Source organism: Bufo bufo, chromosome 3, assembly GCF_905171765.1.
Source record: "Bufo bufo chromosome 3, aBufBuf1.1, whole genome shotgun sequence".
Lineage (NCBI taxonomy): Eukaryota > Metazoa > Chordata > Amphibia > Anura > Bufonidae > Bufo > Bufo bufo.
In genome coordinates, this window is record NC_053391.1 from 695,044,653 (window position 1) to 695,064,623 (window position 19,971).

At 46.7% G+C, this 19,971-nt stretch overlaps 1 protein-coding gene and 1 long non-coding RNA gene across 14 annotated transcripts in view; one reads left to right on the plus strand and one right to left on the minus strand.

The window, feature by feature from the left end:
- LOC120996579 (NACHT, LRR and PYD domains-containing protein 12-like) overlaps positions 1-19,971 on the minus strand; it is a 335,847-nt gene that overhangs the window by 90,148 nt on the left and 225,728 nt on the right. For 8 of the 13 annotated variants that reach the window (XM_040426587.1, XM_040426586.1, XM_040426579.1 and 5 more), the window contains 2 exons: positions 18,163-18,333; positions 6,905-7,075 (listed from right to left, as the gene is read on the minus strand). The exons of 1 other annotated variant lie outside the window; for it this stretch is intronic. In XM_040426587.1, the coding sequence (XP_040282521.1) occupies positions 6,905-7,075; positions 18,163-18,333 (342 nt within the window). The remainder of the gene's footprint in view (positions 1-6,904; positions 7,076-18,162; positions 18,334-19,971) is intronic. 4 more of the 13 variants (XM_040426591.1, XM_040426590.1, XM_040426588.1 and 1 more) reach the window with 2 other exon arrangements.
- On the plus strand, positions 15,205-16,610 carry LOC120996601. Its single transcript, XR_005777812.1, has 2 exons — positions 15,205-15,269; positions 16,562-16,610. It is a non-coding gene; the product is annotated as an uncharacterized LOC120996601 (long non-coding RNA).

Here is a 19,971-nt window from a genome sequence, read left to right on the forward strand (position 1 = left end):
GGAGCCAAAGCAGGAAGACTGTACAGCCGACACTGGTGTAGGGAGATGTGAGTTTTCAGTAAAGATGCTAAGTGTGTATGTGTAGCAGAGCTGTATGTGTGTAACAGAACTGCATGGATGTAGCAGGCCTGTATGTGTGTAACACAACTGTATATGTGTAGTAGTGCTGTATGTGTGTAACACAACTTTATATGTGAAGTAGAGCTGTATGTGTGTAGCATTTCTGTATGTGTGTATGGCTGTGCTGTGTGTGTATAGTAGATCTGTATGTGTGTATAGCAGATCTGTATGTGTGTATATCAGTGCTGTCTGCGTATAGCAGAGTTGTATGTGTGTATAGTAGAGCTGTATGTGTGTATGGCAGTGCTGTCTGTGTATAGCAGGGTTGTATGTATGTATGGCAGTGTTGTCTGTGTATAGCAGGCTGCATGTGTGTATGTCAGTGCTGTCTGTTTATAGCAGTGCTGTGTGTATATAGCAGAGTTGTATATGTGTATGTCAGTGCTGTCTGTGTATGGCAGAACTGTGTGTGTCGCACACAAATACTTAAAAATACCCTAGCAGGAGAAGCAGCGTGGCCGGAAACCACAGAGCCGTGACAGGAGACACATTTATTTGGAGGTACATTAATGAGGGGACCACATGCACCATCGCTGGTTGTTACACCTGAAGTTCCGGACCTCGACGCCTCCACTTCACTAAACCACATTCCCCTTCATAGAGGATCTAGAAAATACGTTTTCTTATTTTCCGTTGTCTAAACCTGGGGTGCGTCTTATAAAGGGAAAATCCAGTATATGACATATAATACTATATATTGTGTAAATGATAATACCGCCATACTGTGGTCACATGACTCGCTGCTCATGTAATACTAATAGATGGATGTGTCCACCCTCGTGTGAAGGTCTCCAGTTTCTCATTATATCAATACAATATCAGGAAATGTCAGGAAAACCCTCGGCAGCCGCAGGTCACCTGACAACCACTAGGTGGCGCACACAGACTCGTGTAGCAGGAGATATCATCTCACTGAGAGCCCTGTCACCTGTCTGAGCCGTATATTATACCTATACTACAATATAAAGTACCACCACCAGTGCAGTTTCTAGGAAAAATTTCTCTCAGGGCGAGTTTCAAACCCCCCCCATCAAAACTGCTCGATAAAATCATATCAGAAGAGTATTTGCAACCGTCTCACCATATATATATATATACATGGAGAAGGTCAGGCAGCACTCCTTCAGATACAGCTGTAATGGTGTGGGTGCCCGCGGTGGTCCCTCGATATAGGACGGAATCAATAAAAGAAGAAAATCCGCAGCACTCCTTCAAGTAAAAAAATTTGCAATTTATTCACACATGTCAGCAAAGACAACGTTTCGGTCCTCTCACAGGGCCTTTCTCAAGTCAAGTCTTGACTTGAGAAAGGCCCTGTGAGAGGACCGAAACGTTGTCTTTGCTGACATGTGTGAATAAATTGCACATTTTTTTACTTGAAGGAGTGCTGCGGATTTTCTTCTTTTATATATATATATATTTTTATGCTTAACACAAGATTTATTCAGAGCAAAAGAAAATCATAAATTACTGCTTAAACTGCTCAAAGTGGCAGGCAGAGTGGTGCAGGAGAACTGCAGTATAAAGGAAGGCAATACCCTTAGAAGAGTAGTCATGAAATACAATCATCAATAATGTGCAAAATCAAAAAACTGTCATGTTAGCATTTAATAACTAACTAAAACCCAATCCCGGCAGGTCTCAACTAATACACGCAAGTAAATGTACAAAAACCAAGTAACATATAAAACCAGATTCAAAGCATAGATGGCGGATTACTGTATACTGAACATAGATGTATGGAGGTTACACCATGCCGGACAATATAACCTCTGTGCCATGCTGTACAATATACAGTATAACCCCTACACAGTGTAGAGGTATACTGTATATTGTGGGCACAGTGTAGAGGTATACTGTATATTGTGGGGCACAGTGTAGAGGTATACTGTATATTGTGGGGCACAGTGTAGAGGTATACTGTACATTGTGTGGCACAGTGTAGAGGTATACTGTATATTGTGGGCACAGTGTAGAGGTATACTGTATATTGTGTGGCACAGTGTAGAGGCATACTGTATATTGTGGGCACAGTGTAGAGGTATACTGTATATTGTGTGGCACAGTGTAGAGGTATACTGTATATTGTGGGGCACAGTGTAGAGGTATACTGTATATTGTGGGCACAGTGTAGAGGTATACTGTATATTGTGTGGCACAGTGTAGAGGTATACTGTATATTGTGGGGCACAGTGTAGAGGTATACTGTATATTGTGGGGCACAGTGTAGAGGTATACTGTATATTGTGGGGCACAGTGTAGAGGTTATTATCAAAGTCCCTTTTAGAGACCCTCGGGATATTATTTAATTATACTATAATGGTCTGTGAGACCATAAATCCCTTTAGGGCAGGGGTGCACAACCTGCGGCCCGGGGGCCACATGCGGCCCTCAATATCATTCTGTGCGGCCCTCAACCATCTGGTGACAGACATGTATGTCTATGTCTTGTGGCTGCTCACATGCATTTTTCATGTATTCTCCCATTAGATGGGAGTACTGGATGTGTAACCAGACATTTATGGTTTACACTGTATGTACAATATGCAATAAATATAGTATATCAGTTGGTAATACCCCTTTAACTTTTATTTTCGGCCCTTGGGATTCCTTCAGTCTGACAATGTGGCCCCCAAGCAGAAAAGGTTGTGCACCCCTGCTTTAGGGGTCCCTAACTAATATTTAAAATCTAATCTTTATTGGTTCACTTCAGAAATTCACACAAAAATTATATGGGGGAAAAAAAGAACACAATTAAAATTTTCAGTTAGCAGTGAAATGTGAGGTACTTATTATTGCTACTTGCTGCTAACTACAACCAATAATTGCATATTAATGTCAGTGGAATGCAGAGTGCATGGGGATATTTATTTCATATATAGTCGTGATATATTCACTTTTATTCTGTGAGGGTCACAGGTTAGTGTATTCCATTCAACTCGTCCTTTAATTAATGTGACCACAATTATTGTGATTTTGTTTGTGCACTATGGCGTATCCTAGTCACAGAGTCACAATTCCATAGTAATTGTGTCAAAAAATGCAGAGAGCTAACACTGTCCAGCCTCTATACTAAGGGCAATTTGTTGACAATGTTGCCACCCCTTGGGGCTGATACTATTGTAGCAATCTGCAGATGGACACACTTTGCTTGTGCGGTTATACTGTTACCTCCATTTGTATTTATGGAGGTCAGTAAAACACCACTCAGTATCCAATCCCTTTTAAATGCGGCTCTGTCTCACTATGCCAATGTTGGAGCACTAGAGGTCAGTGTGACGCCACTCTGTGTTTGATCCCTCAATATATTCAACTCCGACTCCCCACGCTACTCATGAGGCATCCACTAGACTGTTCTCACTTTCTCTGTAACTGTCTAAAATAGATCGTTCTATACCACCCCTCCCGACATGTTTCGCCACAGGTTGTGGCTTCGTCAGGGGATGTGGGGTATGAGGTATACTGTATATTGTGGGGCACAGAGTAGAGGTATACTGTATATTGTGGGGCACAGTGTAGAGGTATACTGTATATTGTGTGGCACAGTGTAGAGGTATAATGTATATTGTGGGGCACAGAGTAGAGGTATACTGTATATTGTGGGGCACAGTGTAGAGGTATACTGTATATTGTGGGGCACAGTGGATGCTATATGTGTATAACATAAACATATTTCACATGAAAACGTACAGTTACTTGGCCCTTGGGGATCTCGGACGCCACTTCCACACTTTGGCCGGGGGCTCGGCGGAGCTGATGTTGTGCTTTATCCTAATGAGAAAGATTTCATAATAAGGATTTGGAGAAGGTGCAGAGGGATAGCAGAGCAGGGAGAGGCCGGTGCTGCTACTAGGGGGTCATACCATGGGGGAGTAACAAAGCCCACCATAATGCCCCCCCCTTCCCCCAGTAGAAATAATTCTCCTTATAATGTGCAAAACATACCCCTTTGTAATGCCCCCAGTTGAGCTAATCTTCACATAATATGCCAATATTAAGTACCCTTTCTCAGTGCCCCTGTAGATGACCCCATAGTGCTCCTCTCCCCCTTCCCCATAGTACCCACCATAATGTGTCCCAGTATAAAATGCCCCTATACAGAGCCCTTCATATAAAATACCCCTTCTTTTTAGCCTCATCAGATGCCCCTATAGTGCCATCCAATAATGTGCCAGTAATAAGTGCCCCAATAGATGCCCCCCAATCATGTGCCAGTAAGATGTGCCCCCATAGATGCCCCCTAATCATGTGCCAGTAAGATGTGCCCCCATAGATGCCCCCAATCATGAGCCAGTAATAAGAGCCCCCATAGATGCCCCCCAATCATGTGCGGGTAATAAGAGCCCCCCAGCATCATGTGCCAGTAGCCAGAGTGCCCCCCCTATCATGTGCCAGTAGCCCGCTTACGTCCCAGTCGCCCCCCCCTATCATGTGCCAGTAGTCCCCATAAAGTGCCAGTAGCTCTCCTTATGTGCCAGTAGCCCCCCTTATGTGCCAGTAGTCCCCCTTATGTGCCAGTAGCCCCCCTTATGTGCCAGCAGCCCCCCTTATGTGCCAGCAGCCCCCCTTATGTGCCAGCAGCCCCCCTTATGTGCCAGCAGTCCCCCCTATCATGTGCCAATAGCCCCCTTATGTGCCAGTAGTCCCCCTTATGTGCCAGTAGTCCCCTTATGTCTATGCCAGTAGCCCCCCTTATGTGCCAGTAGCCCCCCTTATGTGCCAGTAGCTCCCCTTATGTGCCAGTAGCTCCCCTTATGTGCCAGTAGCTCCCCTTATGTGCCAGTAGTCCCCCTTATGTGCCAGTAGTCCCCCTTATGTCTTTGCCAGTAGCCCCCCTTATGTTATTGCCAGTAGCCCCCCTTATGTGCCAGCAGCCCCCCTTATGTGCCAGTATTGTAATTTGTACATATAAATATATATATAAAAAAAAATAATAACTTATACTTACCTCCTCCAGGATGCAATGCAGGCCTCTTCCGGCCTGTGTCCCTCGCTGGCTCAGGCTGCGTGATGACGTCATCGCACCGCCTGCAGCGTCCTCTGATAGGCTGCCGGACTAATGCTGGCAGCCTATCAGAGGAACAGGGAAGGGACACACCTCTCCCTCTCCTGCCGCAGCACAGACATTTGTATCGCCGTCCTGAGGACTATAGAGATGAGTGAGCGCTTCCACAATGGAAACGCAGCGCTCATCTCCTGCTGTGCCCTGCCGGCGCCCCCTTCTGACAGCGCCCCGGGCGGCCACCCGGTCCAAGAAACGGCCCTGACCACCACATACTGCACTCGTCATGCCACATCACAGTGTGGCACATCAGATGCTTTAACCCCTTCAGGACCAGCCTAATAGAGGTGGCACAATGTAGGTTGTGATGTGCGGCTTTATACTGTGACGCGTCGCAGGCGGACAGCGCGCAGAATGCTGCTGAAGCCTTCAGCTTTACATGCCGATACATACGAGGTGAGATCACAGGGGGCCACAAACTGCAATCTGCAGCGACCTCCAGAGGCCGCGTTCACACACAGCTTTTACTGGTGTTTTCTGAGATTTGGTGATTTTTGCAGTAAAGGTCTATGGAAAGTATCAGACAGAAGAGTTTTATTCCTGGAGTTTTTCTAATTATGTGTTTTTTCTGCCTCTTTTCAGCAGCGCGGCGTGCTGGAGATCTGGCGGTTTTACATCTTTCACTATAGAGGAAAAACATTTCACAGACATCCAGAAAGAAACGCGGCTAAAAACGGACAAAATCTGTTCTGTCACCTGCTGATGTTGCTGCGTTTTTTAGTTTTTTTTTACCCTACTTATAAAACATGTAAAACATTTCTGAAGTGCGGCTGAGTTCTGACCCCGTACGGGCTGATTAACACGCCAGTGATCTGTCCGTGTCCTCCGTGGACCGCTCATGTGTCCATAGATTTCCCTGTGTTTCCTCATATACCCTTGTCTGTCCACACCCCGCGGGTCAGTGCAGGAACGGAGACATACAGAACTCCGTGTAGTCGCCATATAAACCGCAGGCGCCATCGTGTTCTGTCTGTTCTCATCCACTGCATAGAAAGTGCATTACAGTTACTATTACAGTTAAAAGAGAAAAAAACAAAAAAATACAAATTCTAATCTCCCCCTTTCCCAATTTTACATCTAAAAAGAAAGAATAAAAAATAAACATAATTGGTGTCGCCGCATCCGAAAATGTCCGAACTATTAAAATGCGCCTCATGCACACGACCGTAGTCTCAGTCTGCAGCCGATCTGCGGATCTGATGTAGACCCATTAATCTCATCGGGGCCACAAGACGTGCGGACATTACACCGTGTGGCCCCCACACCCTGAAGTCTGTCCTGTGGTCTCGAAAAACATAAAACGTCCTATTCTTCTCAATTTTGAGGACAGGAATAGAACTTTTCTCTAGACGGACCGCAAAATACAGCAGCGCATGAAGCCCTCAGACGGCAACGTGAACGGAAAAGTAAAAACGTTATGGTTCTTAGAAGTCGGGAAAAAAGGTAAAATCTCAGTAATGTGGAGAGAAGATGATAAATCTGCTGCAGATGACGCTTCTATACAGACTGTGCCGACATCAGGGGCGCAGGTAAGGGGGGCGGTGGGCGCTGACACCACTAGACCTGGGGCATTAGTCAGACATTAGTAGACGTCACATATCAAGGAGCGGTCAGCAGTTTATCTCATAGACATAACAATGGTGCGGAGCATAAAATAGAATAGACTCCATGTATAACGTGTGCCCCACATGTCTCCGTCCTGTACACATCTCTTATACTCACCGTAATGTCTCTATCCTGCAGGCCGGACTGGACAGAGCCGCCATCAAGTCACTGAAGTGAGGACCAGACAGACGGTTACCATACAGGTCCAGTGTCTTCAGGGACTGGTTATTCCTTATTACAGATGCCAACTGGATGCAGGAAGTGTCTGGTAGACGATTACTAGCCAATCTGTAAGAATAAGAAGATGAGATGTGGGTGAGGCGTCCACAGAGCGTTAGTATAAAGTCTGTAGATTGTGACTGTGGAGAGAAAATGTCCCCGGCTGTTAGTAAAATCCATAAATGTCATCACTAGAAGCCGCCTCTTGTGTGTGGTGGATGTCAGGAATGGCGGCAGCTATATGATATGTCCATGTCCTAGAAATCCAGAACCCCTGAGGAGTGTCCTCACTTTATGGCATGTCATAAATCAGTGATGATGGCAGCACGTGAATGTACAATAGTCATAAAGCTGGAGGAACTTGTGTCAGCGTCATCAGCTGCTGAGAGCTCTCCTTCCTCCATCATCTGTGGCCCTCAGTCTGTGGTCCCTGTGGCTTCCATTCTCCTTCCTTCGCCATCTATTGTGGCCCTCGGTCTCCTTCCTCCACCATTTATTGTGGCCCCCATTCTCCTTCTTCCACCATCTATTGTGGCCCTCGGTCTCCTTCCTCCACCATTTATTGTGGCCCCCATTCTCCTTCCTCCACCATCTATTGTGGCCCCTGTGGCCCTCAGTCTCCTTCCTCCACCATCTATTGTGGCCCTCAGTCTCAGCTGCTGAGAGCTCTCCTTCCTCCATCTATTGTGGCCCTCAGTCTGTGGCCCCTGTGGTCTCCATTCTCCTTCCTCCGTCATCTATTGTGGTCCCTGTGGCCTCCATTCTCCTTCCTCCGCCATCTATTTTGGTCCTTGTGGCCCCCATTCTCCTTCCTCCACCATCTATTGTGGCCCTCAGTCTGTGGCCTCAATTTTCCTTCCTCAACAAACTATTGGGGTCCCTGTGGCCTCCATTCTACTACCTCCACCATCTATTTTTGTAGTGTCCCACTAGGTAAATGTGGGCACTACACAAGGGTCAATTGGGCCACGTGGTACTCCTTCTCCTGAGGGACAGTGGCAGTGTATTTAACAGTCCATTTTAATGTATTTCCATATGCCATTATGTGTAATCTTCCCTGTGATGTGTGTAGCAGGCCCATTAGGGTGTAGTTCAGGCATGCTCAACCTGCGGCCCTCCAGCTGTTGCAAAACTACAACTCTCAGCATGCCCGAACAGCCTACAGCTATCAGTCCACAGCAGGGCATTGTGGGAGTTGTAGTTTTACAACAGCTGGAGGGCCGCAGGTTGAGCATGCCTGGTGTAGTTCATCGTATAGACACTAGTTCATCATATAGACACTTCATCATATAGGGAGCCCCTAGTATAAATGTTTAGGCCCAGACAGGGAGAGGTCAGTCTGTAGTCAGGAGTCTGTGGAGACAGAAGTTAGAAGGCACCAGCCAGAGATATGCTGAGGGCCTCCTCCTGACATGCAGCTAGACAGCCCATGCTTCTAGTTGCCACCAGGAGGCTAGTGAAGGATTCCAGCCTGCCTGAGGATATTGAGCCAGAGTTAGCTCAGAAGATAGTCACCAAGAGAAGAGTTTACCTCTTGAGAGAAACCTGCAGTTCCCACAAAGCAAAGAGCAGAGCAGAAGAGTACTCCAGGCAGACAAGAGAGCTGAAGGGCAGAAGGATTATTAACCTAAAGCAAGGGATATATACCTGAGGAGGATTGCTACCAAGGATAAAAGCCAGCATTAGGGCATACGGGCCTTGGGATACAGACAGCCATGAGTTCTGAGGAATAGTGCAGCCTGGTCTGGAGTGTTGTTTTTACCCTCTGAGTATCTTGCAAAGAACATTGTACCTGCCATTGATGTGAAAGCCTGCTATTGATTGCTGCTGCAAAGTGGAACTGAACTCAAACTGTATAAAGTTGAACTTTTTCCAGTAAAGAAAGTTTGGTCACCACAACCTGTGTTCCTCACTTATTACTACCTTAAATCGGTGTGCCACCGTTACAGGCACTGGCGTCACGAACCTTAAAGGGACCTTGCTCTAGGCACATTAAACACCTGCAACATCCAGGGCACCTCATCCACCATCAGGCCTGGTCCCAAAATGCAGAGAGTAGAGATTGGAAGTTCGGATCTTTTTCATTAATCGGTTCATTTGAATCAGTTCATTCAAAAGAACAGATTCATGAATCGGATCTTCGGTTCACTTCCTCAGCCGGCAGAAGCAAGTGAACTGAAGATCAATGCGCATGCTCAGCTCATCGGATCTTCGGTTCACTTACTGAGTCGGCTCTCAAGTGAACCGAAGGTCTGGAGGGACTCGCTCCTGGCAAACACAGCTCTGCTACAGTGAATGCAGCAAGCACCCTGTACACACACAGCTCCGCTACATGCAATACTATACCCCCCCGGACGGACTTACAGGGAGCCGCAGAGCAGGAAGTCTGGCAGGGACTCGGTGACACGTCTCTGACTCATTCGATTCTTTTAACTAATAAACTCTCAGACGATTCTCTGAGTCCCTGCGACTCCCCCTGTGCTGAGAGTCAGTGCTGGCTGCCTCTGATTGGTTGGAGGGCGGGGAGGGGCGGGGCTAGCTTCCACTGTAGGCTCCTATCACACTGCCTGCTGCTGCCTCTATGCTAATCTGACTGAGCGGCTTCACACGGATCGGCTCAGACAGAGGAACCGACTCCTCCGGTTCAGTGAACTGAATCCATTCAAAAGAACGATTCATTCATGATCCGGACATCACTAACAGAGAGTGCCCCAGAGGAGCCCTGTGCCAGCCTCTCCATCACTGCTGTACGCCTGCCCAGCGTCTCCCTACAAACTATGAGTAACCGTGACCTCACATCGCAATACCCTGCAGGTCTGCGTACTGCATTTTGGTCGCTGTGGCCTCCATTCTCCTTCCTCCATCATCTACTGTGGCATTCAGTCTATGGCCTCCATTCTTCTTCCTCCGCCATCTATTGTGCTCCCTGTGGCCTCCATTCTCCTTCCTCCACCATCTAATGGGGTCCCTGTGGCCTCCATTCTCCTTCCGCCGCCATCTATTGTGGTCCTTGTGGCCTCCATTCCCCTTCCTCCACCATCTATTGTGGCCCTCAGTCTGTGGCCCCTGTGTCCTCCATTCTACTTCCTCCATCTATTGTGGCCCTCAGTCTGTGGTCTCCATTCTCCTTCCTCCACATCTATTGTGGCCCTTAGTCTCCTTCCTCCACCATCTATTGGGGTCCCTGTGGTCTCCATTCTCCTTCCTCCACCATCTATTGTGGCCCTCAGTCTCCTTCCTCCACCATCTATTGTGGTCACTGTGGCCTCCATTCTCCTTCCTCCGCCATCTATTGTGGTCCTTGTGGCCTCCATTCCCCTTCCTCCACCATCTATTGGGGCCCTCAGTCTGTGGCCCCTGTGTCCTCCATTCTACTTTCTCCATCTATTGTGGCCCTCAGTCTGTGGCCTCCATTCTCCTTCCTCCACCATCTATTGTGGTCACTCTGTCCTCCATTCTCCTTCTTCCACCATATATTGTGGCCCCTGTGGCCTCCATTCTCCTTCCTCCACCATCTATTATGGCCCTCAGTCTGTGGCCTCCATTCTCCACCATCTATTGTGGCCCTCAGTCTCCTTCCTCTATCATCTATTGTGGCCCTCAGTCTCCTTCCTCCACCATCTATTGTGGCCCTCGGTCTCCTTCCTCCACCATCTATTGTGGCCCCTGTGGCCCCCGTTCCCCTCCTCACATTACTACAGGACACATGTGGCCCTCGCTCAGTCAGTTATTTGGGGGATGGATTATTAGGAGACATTACACTACATTCAGGGTTTCTCTGGATTCTGCTGGTATTGATAATTACTTATTGATAACGAGCAGTAATCGTCTCCATTCAGAGTAAATTACAGCCGGGGTCATCAGTAATAATACCGCCATACAGCTGTAATGTAGCACAGGCAGAGATGAGCGCTCTATGGCGGTAAGGGCTCATGTACATATTACAGCTCTGTATAACCTGGGAGTTGCTCAGACCCATAATCCGCCCCATAGAAGCAGATGTGTCCTTCCTGTCCCTCCAGATGTCTCTCAGGACATATGACACCTCCTCCATGTGGAGGCACAATGCAGGTTCTGATGAGGTCAGTCCAGGAACACTTACCTGTGTGTTATCCGGGGAGGGGGTCACTGCTCCCATTATGTGTTATACGGCGGGGGCAGGTATTACTGATAGCGCTGCTCTTCTCAAACATGAAGGACATTACTGATTGTGTTTTCATCAAATGATGTGTTAAAGGGATCATCAGAACCTTTATGTTATAATATAGGGGTCTGCTGAAGAATGTAAAGGGGTTATCCAGGAACTGGATATTGATGTCCCCAGGACACATCATTATTATGAGATCTGTGGGGGTCCGACTCCTGGCACCTCCCAGCTGTACTCACCGGAGCTCAGGAGAGCGCTGCCACCTCCTCACAGCTCACCAAGTACAGAGCAGTACAGTGTATAGTGGATGTGTTTGGTATTACACAGCAGTACAGTGTATAGCGGATGTGTTTGGTATTACAGAGCAGTACAGTATATAGCGGATGCGTTTGGTATTACAGAGCAGTACAGTGTATAGTGGATGTGTTTGGTATTACAGAGCAGTACAGTGTATAGCAGATGTGTTTGGTATTACAGAGCAGTACAGTGTATAGTGGATGTGTTTGGTATTACAGAGCAGTACAGTGTATAGTGGATGTGTTTGGTATTACAGAGCAGTACAGAGTATAGTGGATGTGTTTGGTATTACAAAGCAGTACAGTGTATAGTGGATGTGTTTGGTATTACAGAGCTGTACAGTGTATAGCGGATGTGTTTGGTATTCTAGAGCAGTACAGTATATAGCTGATGTGTTTGGTATTACAGAGCAGTACAGTGTATAGCGGATGTGTTTGTATTACAGAGCAGTACAGTGTATAGTGGATGTGTTGGTATTACAGAGCAGTACAGTGTATAGTGGATGTGTTTGGTATTACAGAGCAGTACAGTGTATAGCGGATGTGTTTGGTATTACAGAGCAGTACAGTGTATAGTGTATGTGTTTGTATTACAGTGCAGTACAGTATATAGCGGATGCGTTTGGTATTACAGAGCAGTACAGTGTATAGTGGATGTGTTTGGTATTACAGAGCTGTACAGTGTATAGAGGATGTGTTTGGTATTACAGAGCAGTACAGTGTATAGCAGATATGTTTGGTATTACAGAGCAGTACAGTGTATAGCGGATGTGTTTGGTATTACAGAGCAGTACAGTGTATAGAGGATGTGTTTGGTATTACAGAGCTGTACAGTGTATAGAGGATGTGTTTGGTATTACAGAGCAGTACAGTGTATAGCGGATGTGTTTGGTATTACAGAGCAGTACAGTGTATAGTGGATGTGTTTGGTATTACAAAGCAGTACAGTGTATAGAGGATGTGTTTGGTATTACAGAGCAGTACAGTGTATTATTATTATTATTTATTATTAAAGCGCCATTCATTCCATAGCGCTGTACATATGATGAGCGGTGCACATACATAATACAGACAATTGCACTAATCATAAACAAGATGAGTTACAAACTGGTACAGAAGGAGAGATGGCCCTGCCCGTGAGGGCTTACAATCTACATGGTATGGGAGAAGGACACAGTAGGTGCGAATTAAGTAGGTCATGGCGGTATAGAGGCAGCAGGGTCACTGGTTGTAGGCTTGTCTGAAGAGGTGGGTTTTCAGGTTTCTTTTGAAGGATTCCAATGTAGGTGAGAGTCTGATATGTTGGGGTAGCGAGTTCCAGAGTGTGGGGGATGCACGGGAGAAATCTTGGAGTCGATTATGGGAAGAGGTGATAAGAGGAGAGAAGAGAAGGAGGTCTTGTGAGGATCGGAGAGTGCGTGTGGGGATGTATCGGAAAAGTAGCTCAGAGATGTAGGGAGGCGACAGGTTATGGACGGCCTTGTATGTATTTGTTAGTACTTTGAAGTGAATTCGCTGGGCAATGGGGAGCCAGTGAAGGGATTGGCAGAGGGGAGAGGCAGAGGAGTAACAGGGTGAGAGGTGGATTAGTCGGGCAGCAGAGTTGAGGATAGATTGGAGGGGTGCGAGAGTGCTGGATGGAAGGCAACAGAGGAGAATGTTGCAGTAGTCTAGGCGAGAGATAATGAGGGCATGTACAAGAATTTTCGCAGATTCAAAGTTAAGGAAAGCGCGGATGCAGGAGATGTTTTTGAGTTGGAGGCGGCAGGTGGTGGAAAGTGCTTGGATGTGCGGTCTGAAGGAGAGGGCAGAATCCAAGGTCACTCCGAAGCAGCGGACTTTGTTGACCGGGGAGAGTGTGCAGCCATTGATCATGATATAGCGGATGTGTTTGGTATTACAGAGCAGTACAGTGTATAGCGGATGTGTTTGGTATTACAGAGCAGTACAGTGTATAGCGGATGTGTTTGGTATTACAGAGCAGTATAGTGTATAGTGGATGTGTTTGGTATTACAGATCAGTACAGTGTATAGTGGATGTGTTTGGTATTACAGAGCAGTACATTGTACAGTGGATGTGTTTGGTATTACAGAGCAGTACAGTGTATAGCGGATGTGTTTGGTATTACAGAGCAGTACAGTGTATAGTGGATGTGTTTGGTATTTCAGAGCAGTACAGTGTATAGTGGATGTGTTTGGCATTACAGAGCAGTACAGTGTATAGCGGATGTGTTTGGTATTTCAGAGCAGTACAGTGTATAGCGGATGTGTTTGGTATTTCAGAGCAGTACAGTGTATAGCGGATGTGTTTGGTATTACAGAGCAGTACAGTGTATAGTGGATGTGTTTGGTATTTCAGAGCAGTACAGTGTATAGTGGATGTGTTTGGCATTACAGACCAGTACAGTGTATAGCGGATGTGTTTGGTATTACAGAGCAGTACAGTGTATAGCGGATGTGTTTGGTATTTCAGAGCAGTACAGTGTCTAGCGGATGTGTTTGGTATTACAGAGCAGTACAGTGTATAGCGGATGTGTTTGGTATTACAGAGCAGTACAGTGTATAGCGGATGTGTTTGGTATTTCAGAGCAGTACAGTGTCTAGCGGATGTGTTTGGTATTACAGAGCAGTACAGTGTATAGCGGATGTGTTTGGTATTACAGAGCAGTACAGTGTATAGCGGATGTGTTTGGTATTTCAGAGCAGTACAGTGTATAGTGGATGTTTTTGGTATTTCAGAGCAGTACAGTATATAGAGGATGTGTTTGGTATTACAGTACAGTGTATAGCGGATGTGTTTGGTATTACAGTGGGTGGGGGGGGGATTGTCCGGCAGACCCGTCCTATTTACAATTTTCTATGCCTGTTTCAGCGGCTCAGAATCTGTCTTCCATTTAGGACTGGTGCTGGATGCCCCGAAGTTAAGGAGAGGCCGGCGCTTATTCATAACTTCGACGGATTTACCGCCAGTTTACGGCTTTATTAATGTTAATAATTGAACCCAGGATTAGGGATTATTCTGGATTACAGTGGTACTATACCTACTATACATGAAAAATGGAAGGTCTTTGTGCACATATTTGATCATACGTGTGTCGGGCCCATCTACTGGCGTCAAGGTGTCTTCTGCAGATAGGTACCTAACTCTAACAGAACTGCCTCTCCTGGGCCTGACCTAAGCATGTTAGGGTGAGCTGCCGGCATGCTGGCCTTATGGATGTGCACCTGTGACTTTGGATGTGCTAGGCTAAATTTTCGTGTAGAGCTTTATTAAGAAAGACGTGTAAAACGCTGGTCTTAATAAATTGGTGCCTAAGTGCTCACCCAGCGCCGCTGCCTCTTTAAGCACCTGATAGGCAGGGTGTCGGGGGCCCTCACCAGTCAGATATTGTTCCTGAGGAAAGGCCATCAATATCAAAGTCCCAGAGAAGACATTTACAATGCAGATACTTTTCAGCAGTTCTCTCCTATGACCGGGACCACATCACTGAAAATCAGACTTACCGTATTTGACAATTTATAAGACGCCCTTTTAGTAAGAAAAAATCTTGCAAAAAGTGTCTTATAAACAGCAGTCAGGGAGATCCAGCACGGCCAGACCCTGACTGCTTCATTAGTGGTCAGGCAGAGCGCACATACAGATCTGCCTGATCAGTGAGAGACGGCAGGAAGGAGAACCATCCGTTCAGTGCACGGGAGAGGAATGTCCTACACTGTACTGAAAGGAGATGAAGACTACAGCTTAAGGACCTTTGATGATGTCATTAATAGGAGGAGCCAGAGCAGGAAGACTGTACAGCCGACACTGGTGTAGGGAGATGTGAGTTTTCAGTAAAGATGCTAAGTGTGTATGTGTAGCAGAGCTGTATGTGTGTAACAGAACTGTATATGTGTAGTAGAGCTGCATGTGTGTATAGCAGATCTGCATGTGTGTATAGCAGATCTGCATGTGTGTATAGCAGATCTGCATGTGTGTATAGCAGGGCTGTATGTGTGTATAGCAGAGCTGTATGTGTGTATGCAGTGCTGTCTGTGTATAGCAGAGCTGTGTGTGTATATAGCAGAGCTGTGTGTGTACCAGAACTGTGTGTGTCGCACATAAATACTTAAAAATAACCCCAGCAGGAGAAGCAGCGTGGCCGGACCCTACAGAGCAGTGACAGGAGACACATTTATTTGGAGGTACATTAATGAGGGGACCACATGCACCATCGCTGGTTCTTACACCTGAAGTTCCGGACCTCGACGCCTCCACTTCACTAAACCACATTCCCTTCATAGAGGATCTAGAAAATACGTTTTCTTATTTTCCGTTGTCTAAACCTGGGGTGCGTCTTATAAAGGGAAAATCCAGTATATGACATATAATCCTATATATTGTGTAGATGATAATACCGCCATACTGTGGTCACATGACTCGCTGCTCATGTAATACTAATAGATGGATGTGTCCACCCTCGTGTGAAGGTCTCCAGTTTCTCATTATATCAATATCAGGAAATGTCAGGAAAACCCTCGGCAGCCGCAGGTCACCTGACAACCACTAGGTGGCGCACACAGACTCATGTAGCAGGAGATATCATCTCACTGAGAGCCCTGTCACCTGTCTGAGCCGTATATTATACCTATACTACAGTATAAAGTACCGCCACATACTGCACTCGTCATGCCACATCACAGTGTGGCACATCAGATGCTTTAACCCCTTCAGGACCAGCCTAATAGAGGAAATGCTGGGGCACTAATAGTGATACAGATGCAGAGAAGCGTTCTCTACTGGAGCCCGATATGTGATGATGTCACGTGTGGTTATAGACGTGTCACAATGTAGGTTGTGATGTGCGGCTTTATACTGTGACACGTCGCAGGCGGACAGCGCGCAGAATGCTGCTGAAGCCTCCAGCTTTACATGCCGATACATACGAGGTGAGATCACAGGCGGCCACAAACTGCAATCTGCAGCGCCCTCCAGAGGCCGCGGTCACACACTGCTTTTACTGGTGATTTCTGAGATTTGGTGATTTTTGCAGTAAAGGTCTATGGAAAGTATCAGACAGAAGAGTTTTATTCCTGGAGTTTTTCTAATTATGTGTTTTTTCTGCCTCTTTTCAGCAGCGCGGCGTGCTGGAGATCTGGCGGTTTTACATCTTTCACTATAGAGGAAAAACATTTCACAGACGTCCAGAGAGAAACGCGGCTGAAAACGGACAAAATCTGTTCTGTCACCTGCTGATGTCGCTGCGTTTTTTAGTTTTTTTTTAGTGACTAATAAAACATGTAAAACATTTCTGAAGTGCGGCTGAGTTCTGACCCCGTACGGGCTGATTAACACGCCAGTGATCTGTCCGTGTCCTCCGTGGACCGCTCACGTGTCCATAGATTTCCCTGTGTTTCCTCATATACCCTTGTCTGTCCACACCCCGCGGGTCAGTGCAGGAACGGAGACATACAGAACTCCGTATAGTCGCCATATAAACCGCAGGCGCCATCGCGTTCTGTCTGTTCTCATCCACTGCATAGAAAGTGCATTACAGTTACTATTACAGTTAAAAGAGAAAAAAACTAAAAAATCTTTAAAAAATACAAATTCTAATCTCCCCCTTTCCCAATTTGACATCTAAAAAGAAAGAATAAAAAATAAACATAATTGGTGTCGCCGCATCCGAAAATGTCCGAACTATTAAACTGTACAAGTGATTGTCCCGCACAGCGATCGCTGTTTTTTGGTCACTTCACCCCCTGAAAATAATAAGAAAATAAAAAGATCAAAAAGTTATTTGTGACCCAAAATGGCATCAATAAAAACTACAGCTCGCCCGGCAAAAAACCAGCCTCCGCCCTGTAGATGGAGATAGAAAGCAGTCATGGGGTCAGGATACGGCCGGGAAGGAGATTCAGATTTATCAAAGGTTTTTATTACTTTAAAAACAGTAAAATATAATAGAAACCATATAAATGTGGTATTGCTGTAATTGTACCGATCCTCAGGATAGGGTCGTCATGTCAGTTTTGGCACACCGGCAACACTGTAAAAAAACTACACAAAAACATGGAGGAATTGTAGCCCCAAAAAGAATGTTTTCCGGTGTTTTCCATACAAGTTCTGGTAAATTAAATGGAGCCATTAAACCTCCATCTTGCGCCTCATGCACACGACCGTAGTCTCAGTCTGCAGCCGATCTGCGGATCTGATGTAGACCCAGTAATCTCATCGGGGCCACAAGACGTGCGGACATTACACCGTGTGCCCCCCACACCCTGAAGTCTGTCCTGTGGTCTCGAAAAACATAAAACCTCCTATTCTTCTCCATTTCGAGGACAGGAATAGAACTTTTCTCTAGACGGACCGCAAAATACAGCAGCGCATGAAGCCCTCAGACGGCAACGTGAACGGAAAAGTAAGAACGTTATGGTTCTTAGAAGTCGGGGAAAAGGGAAAATCTCAGTGATGTGGAGAGAAGATGATAAATCTGCTGCAGATGACGCTTCTATACAGACTGTGCCGACATCAGGGGCGCAGGTAAGGGGGGCGGTGGGCGCTGACACCACTAGACCTGGGGCATTAGTCAGACATTAGTAGACGTCACATATCAAGGAGCGGTCAGCAGTTTATCTCACAGACATAACAATGGTGCGGAGCATAAAATAGAATAAGCTCCATGTATAACGTGTGCCCCACATGTCTCCGTCCTGTACACATCTCTTATACTCACCGTAATGTCTCTATCCTGCAGGCCGGACTGGACAGAGCCTCCATCAAGTCACTGAAGTGAGGACCAGACAGACGGTTAAGAGACAGGTCCAGTATCTTCAGGGACGGGTTATTCCTTATTACAGATGCCAACTGGATGCAGGAAGTGTCTTCTAGACCATTACAACCCAATCTGTAAGAATAAGAAGATGAGATGTGGGTGAGGCGTCCACAGAGCGTTAGTATAAAGTCTGTAGATTGTGGAGAGAAAATGTCCCCGGCTGTTAGTAAAATCCATAAATGTCATCACTAGAAGCCGCCTCTTGTGTGTGGTGGATGTCAGGAATGGCGGCAGCTGTATGATATGTCCATGTCCTAGAAATCCAGAACCCTGAGGAGTGTCCTCACTTTATGGCATGTCATAAATCAGTGATGATGGCAGCACATGAATGTACAATAGTCATAAAGCTGGAGGAACTTGTGTCAGCGTCATCAGCTGCTGAGAGCTCTCCTTCCTCCATCATCTGTGACCCTCAGTCTGTGGTACCTGTGGCCTCCATTCTCCTTCCTCCGCCATCTATTGTGGTCCTCAGTCTGCGGCCTCCATTCTCCTTCCTCCATCATCTGTGGCCTCCATTCTCCTTCCTCCGCCATCTATTGTGGCCCTAAGTCTCCTTCCTCCACCATCTATTGTGGCCCTCAGTCTCCTTCCTCCACCATCTATTGTGGTCCTTGTGGCCTCCATTCTCCTCCCTACACCATCTATTGTCGTCCCTGTGGCCTCTATTCTCCTTTCTCCACCATCTATTGTAGTCCCTGTAGCCTCCATTCTCCTTCCTCCATCATCTATTTTGGCCCTCAGTCTCCTACCTCCACCATCTATTGTGGCCCTCAGTCTCCTTACTCCACCATCTATTGTAGCTTTCAGTCTCTAGCCCCCTGTGTCCTCTATTCTCCTTCCTCCACCATCTATTGTGGTCCTTGTGGCCTCCATTCTCCTCCCTACACCATCTATTGTCGTCCCTGTGGCCTCTATTCTCCTTCCTCCACCATCTATTGTGGTCCCTGTGGCCTCCATTCTCCTTCATCCGCCATCTAATGTGGTCTTTGTGGCCTCCATTCTCCTTCCTCCATCATCTATTGTTGTCCCTGTGGCCTCCATTCTCCTTCCTCCACCATCTATGTGGTCCCTGTGGCCTTCATTCTCCTTCCTCCACCATCTATGTGGTCCCTGTAGCCTCCATTCTCCTTCCTCTATCATCTATTGTGGCCCTCAGTCTCCTTCCTCCACCATCTATTGTGGCCCTCAGTCTCCTTCCTCCACCATCCTGGCCCTCAGTCTCCTTCCTCCACCATCTATTGTGGCCCCCTTTCTCCATCCTCCACCATCTATTGTGGCCCCTGTGGCCCCCGTTCCCCTCCTCACATTACTACAGGACACATGTGGCTCTCGCTCAGTCAGTTATTTGGGGGATGGATTATTAGCAGACATTACACTACATTCAGGGTTTCTCTGGATTCTGCTGGTATTGATTATTACTTATTGATAAAGAGCAGTAATCGTCTCCATTCTGAGTAAATTACAGCCGGGGTCATCAGTAATAATACCGCCATACAGCTGTAATGTAGCACAGGCAGAGATGAGCGCTCTATGGCGGTAAGGGCTCATGTACATATTACAGCTCTGTATAACCTGGGAGTTGCTCAGACCCATAATCCGCCCCATAGAAGCAGATGTGTCCTTCCTGTCCCTCCAGATGTCTCTCAGGACATATGACACTTCCTCCATGTGGAGGCCCAATGCAGGTTCTGATGAGGTCAGTCCGGGAAC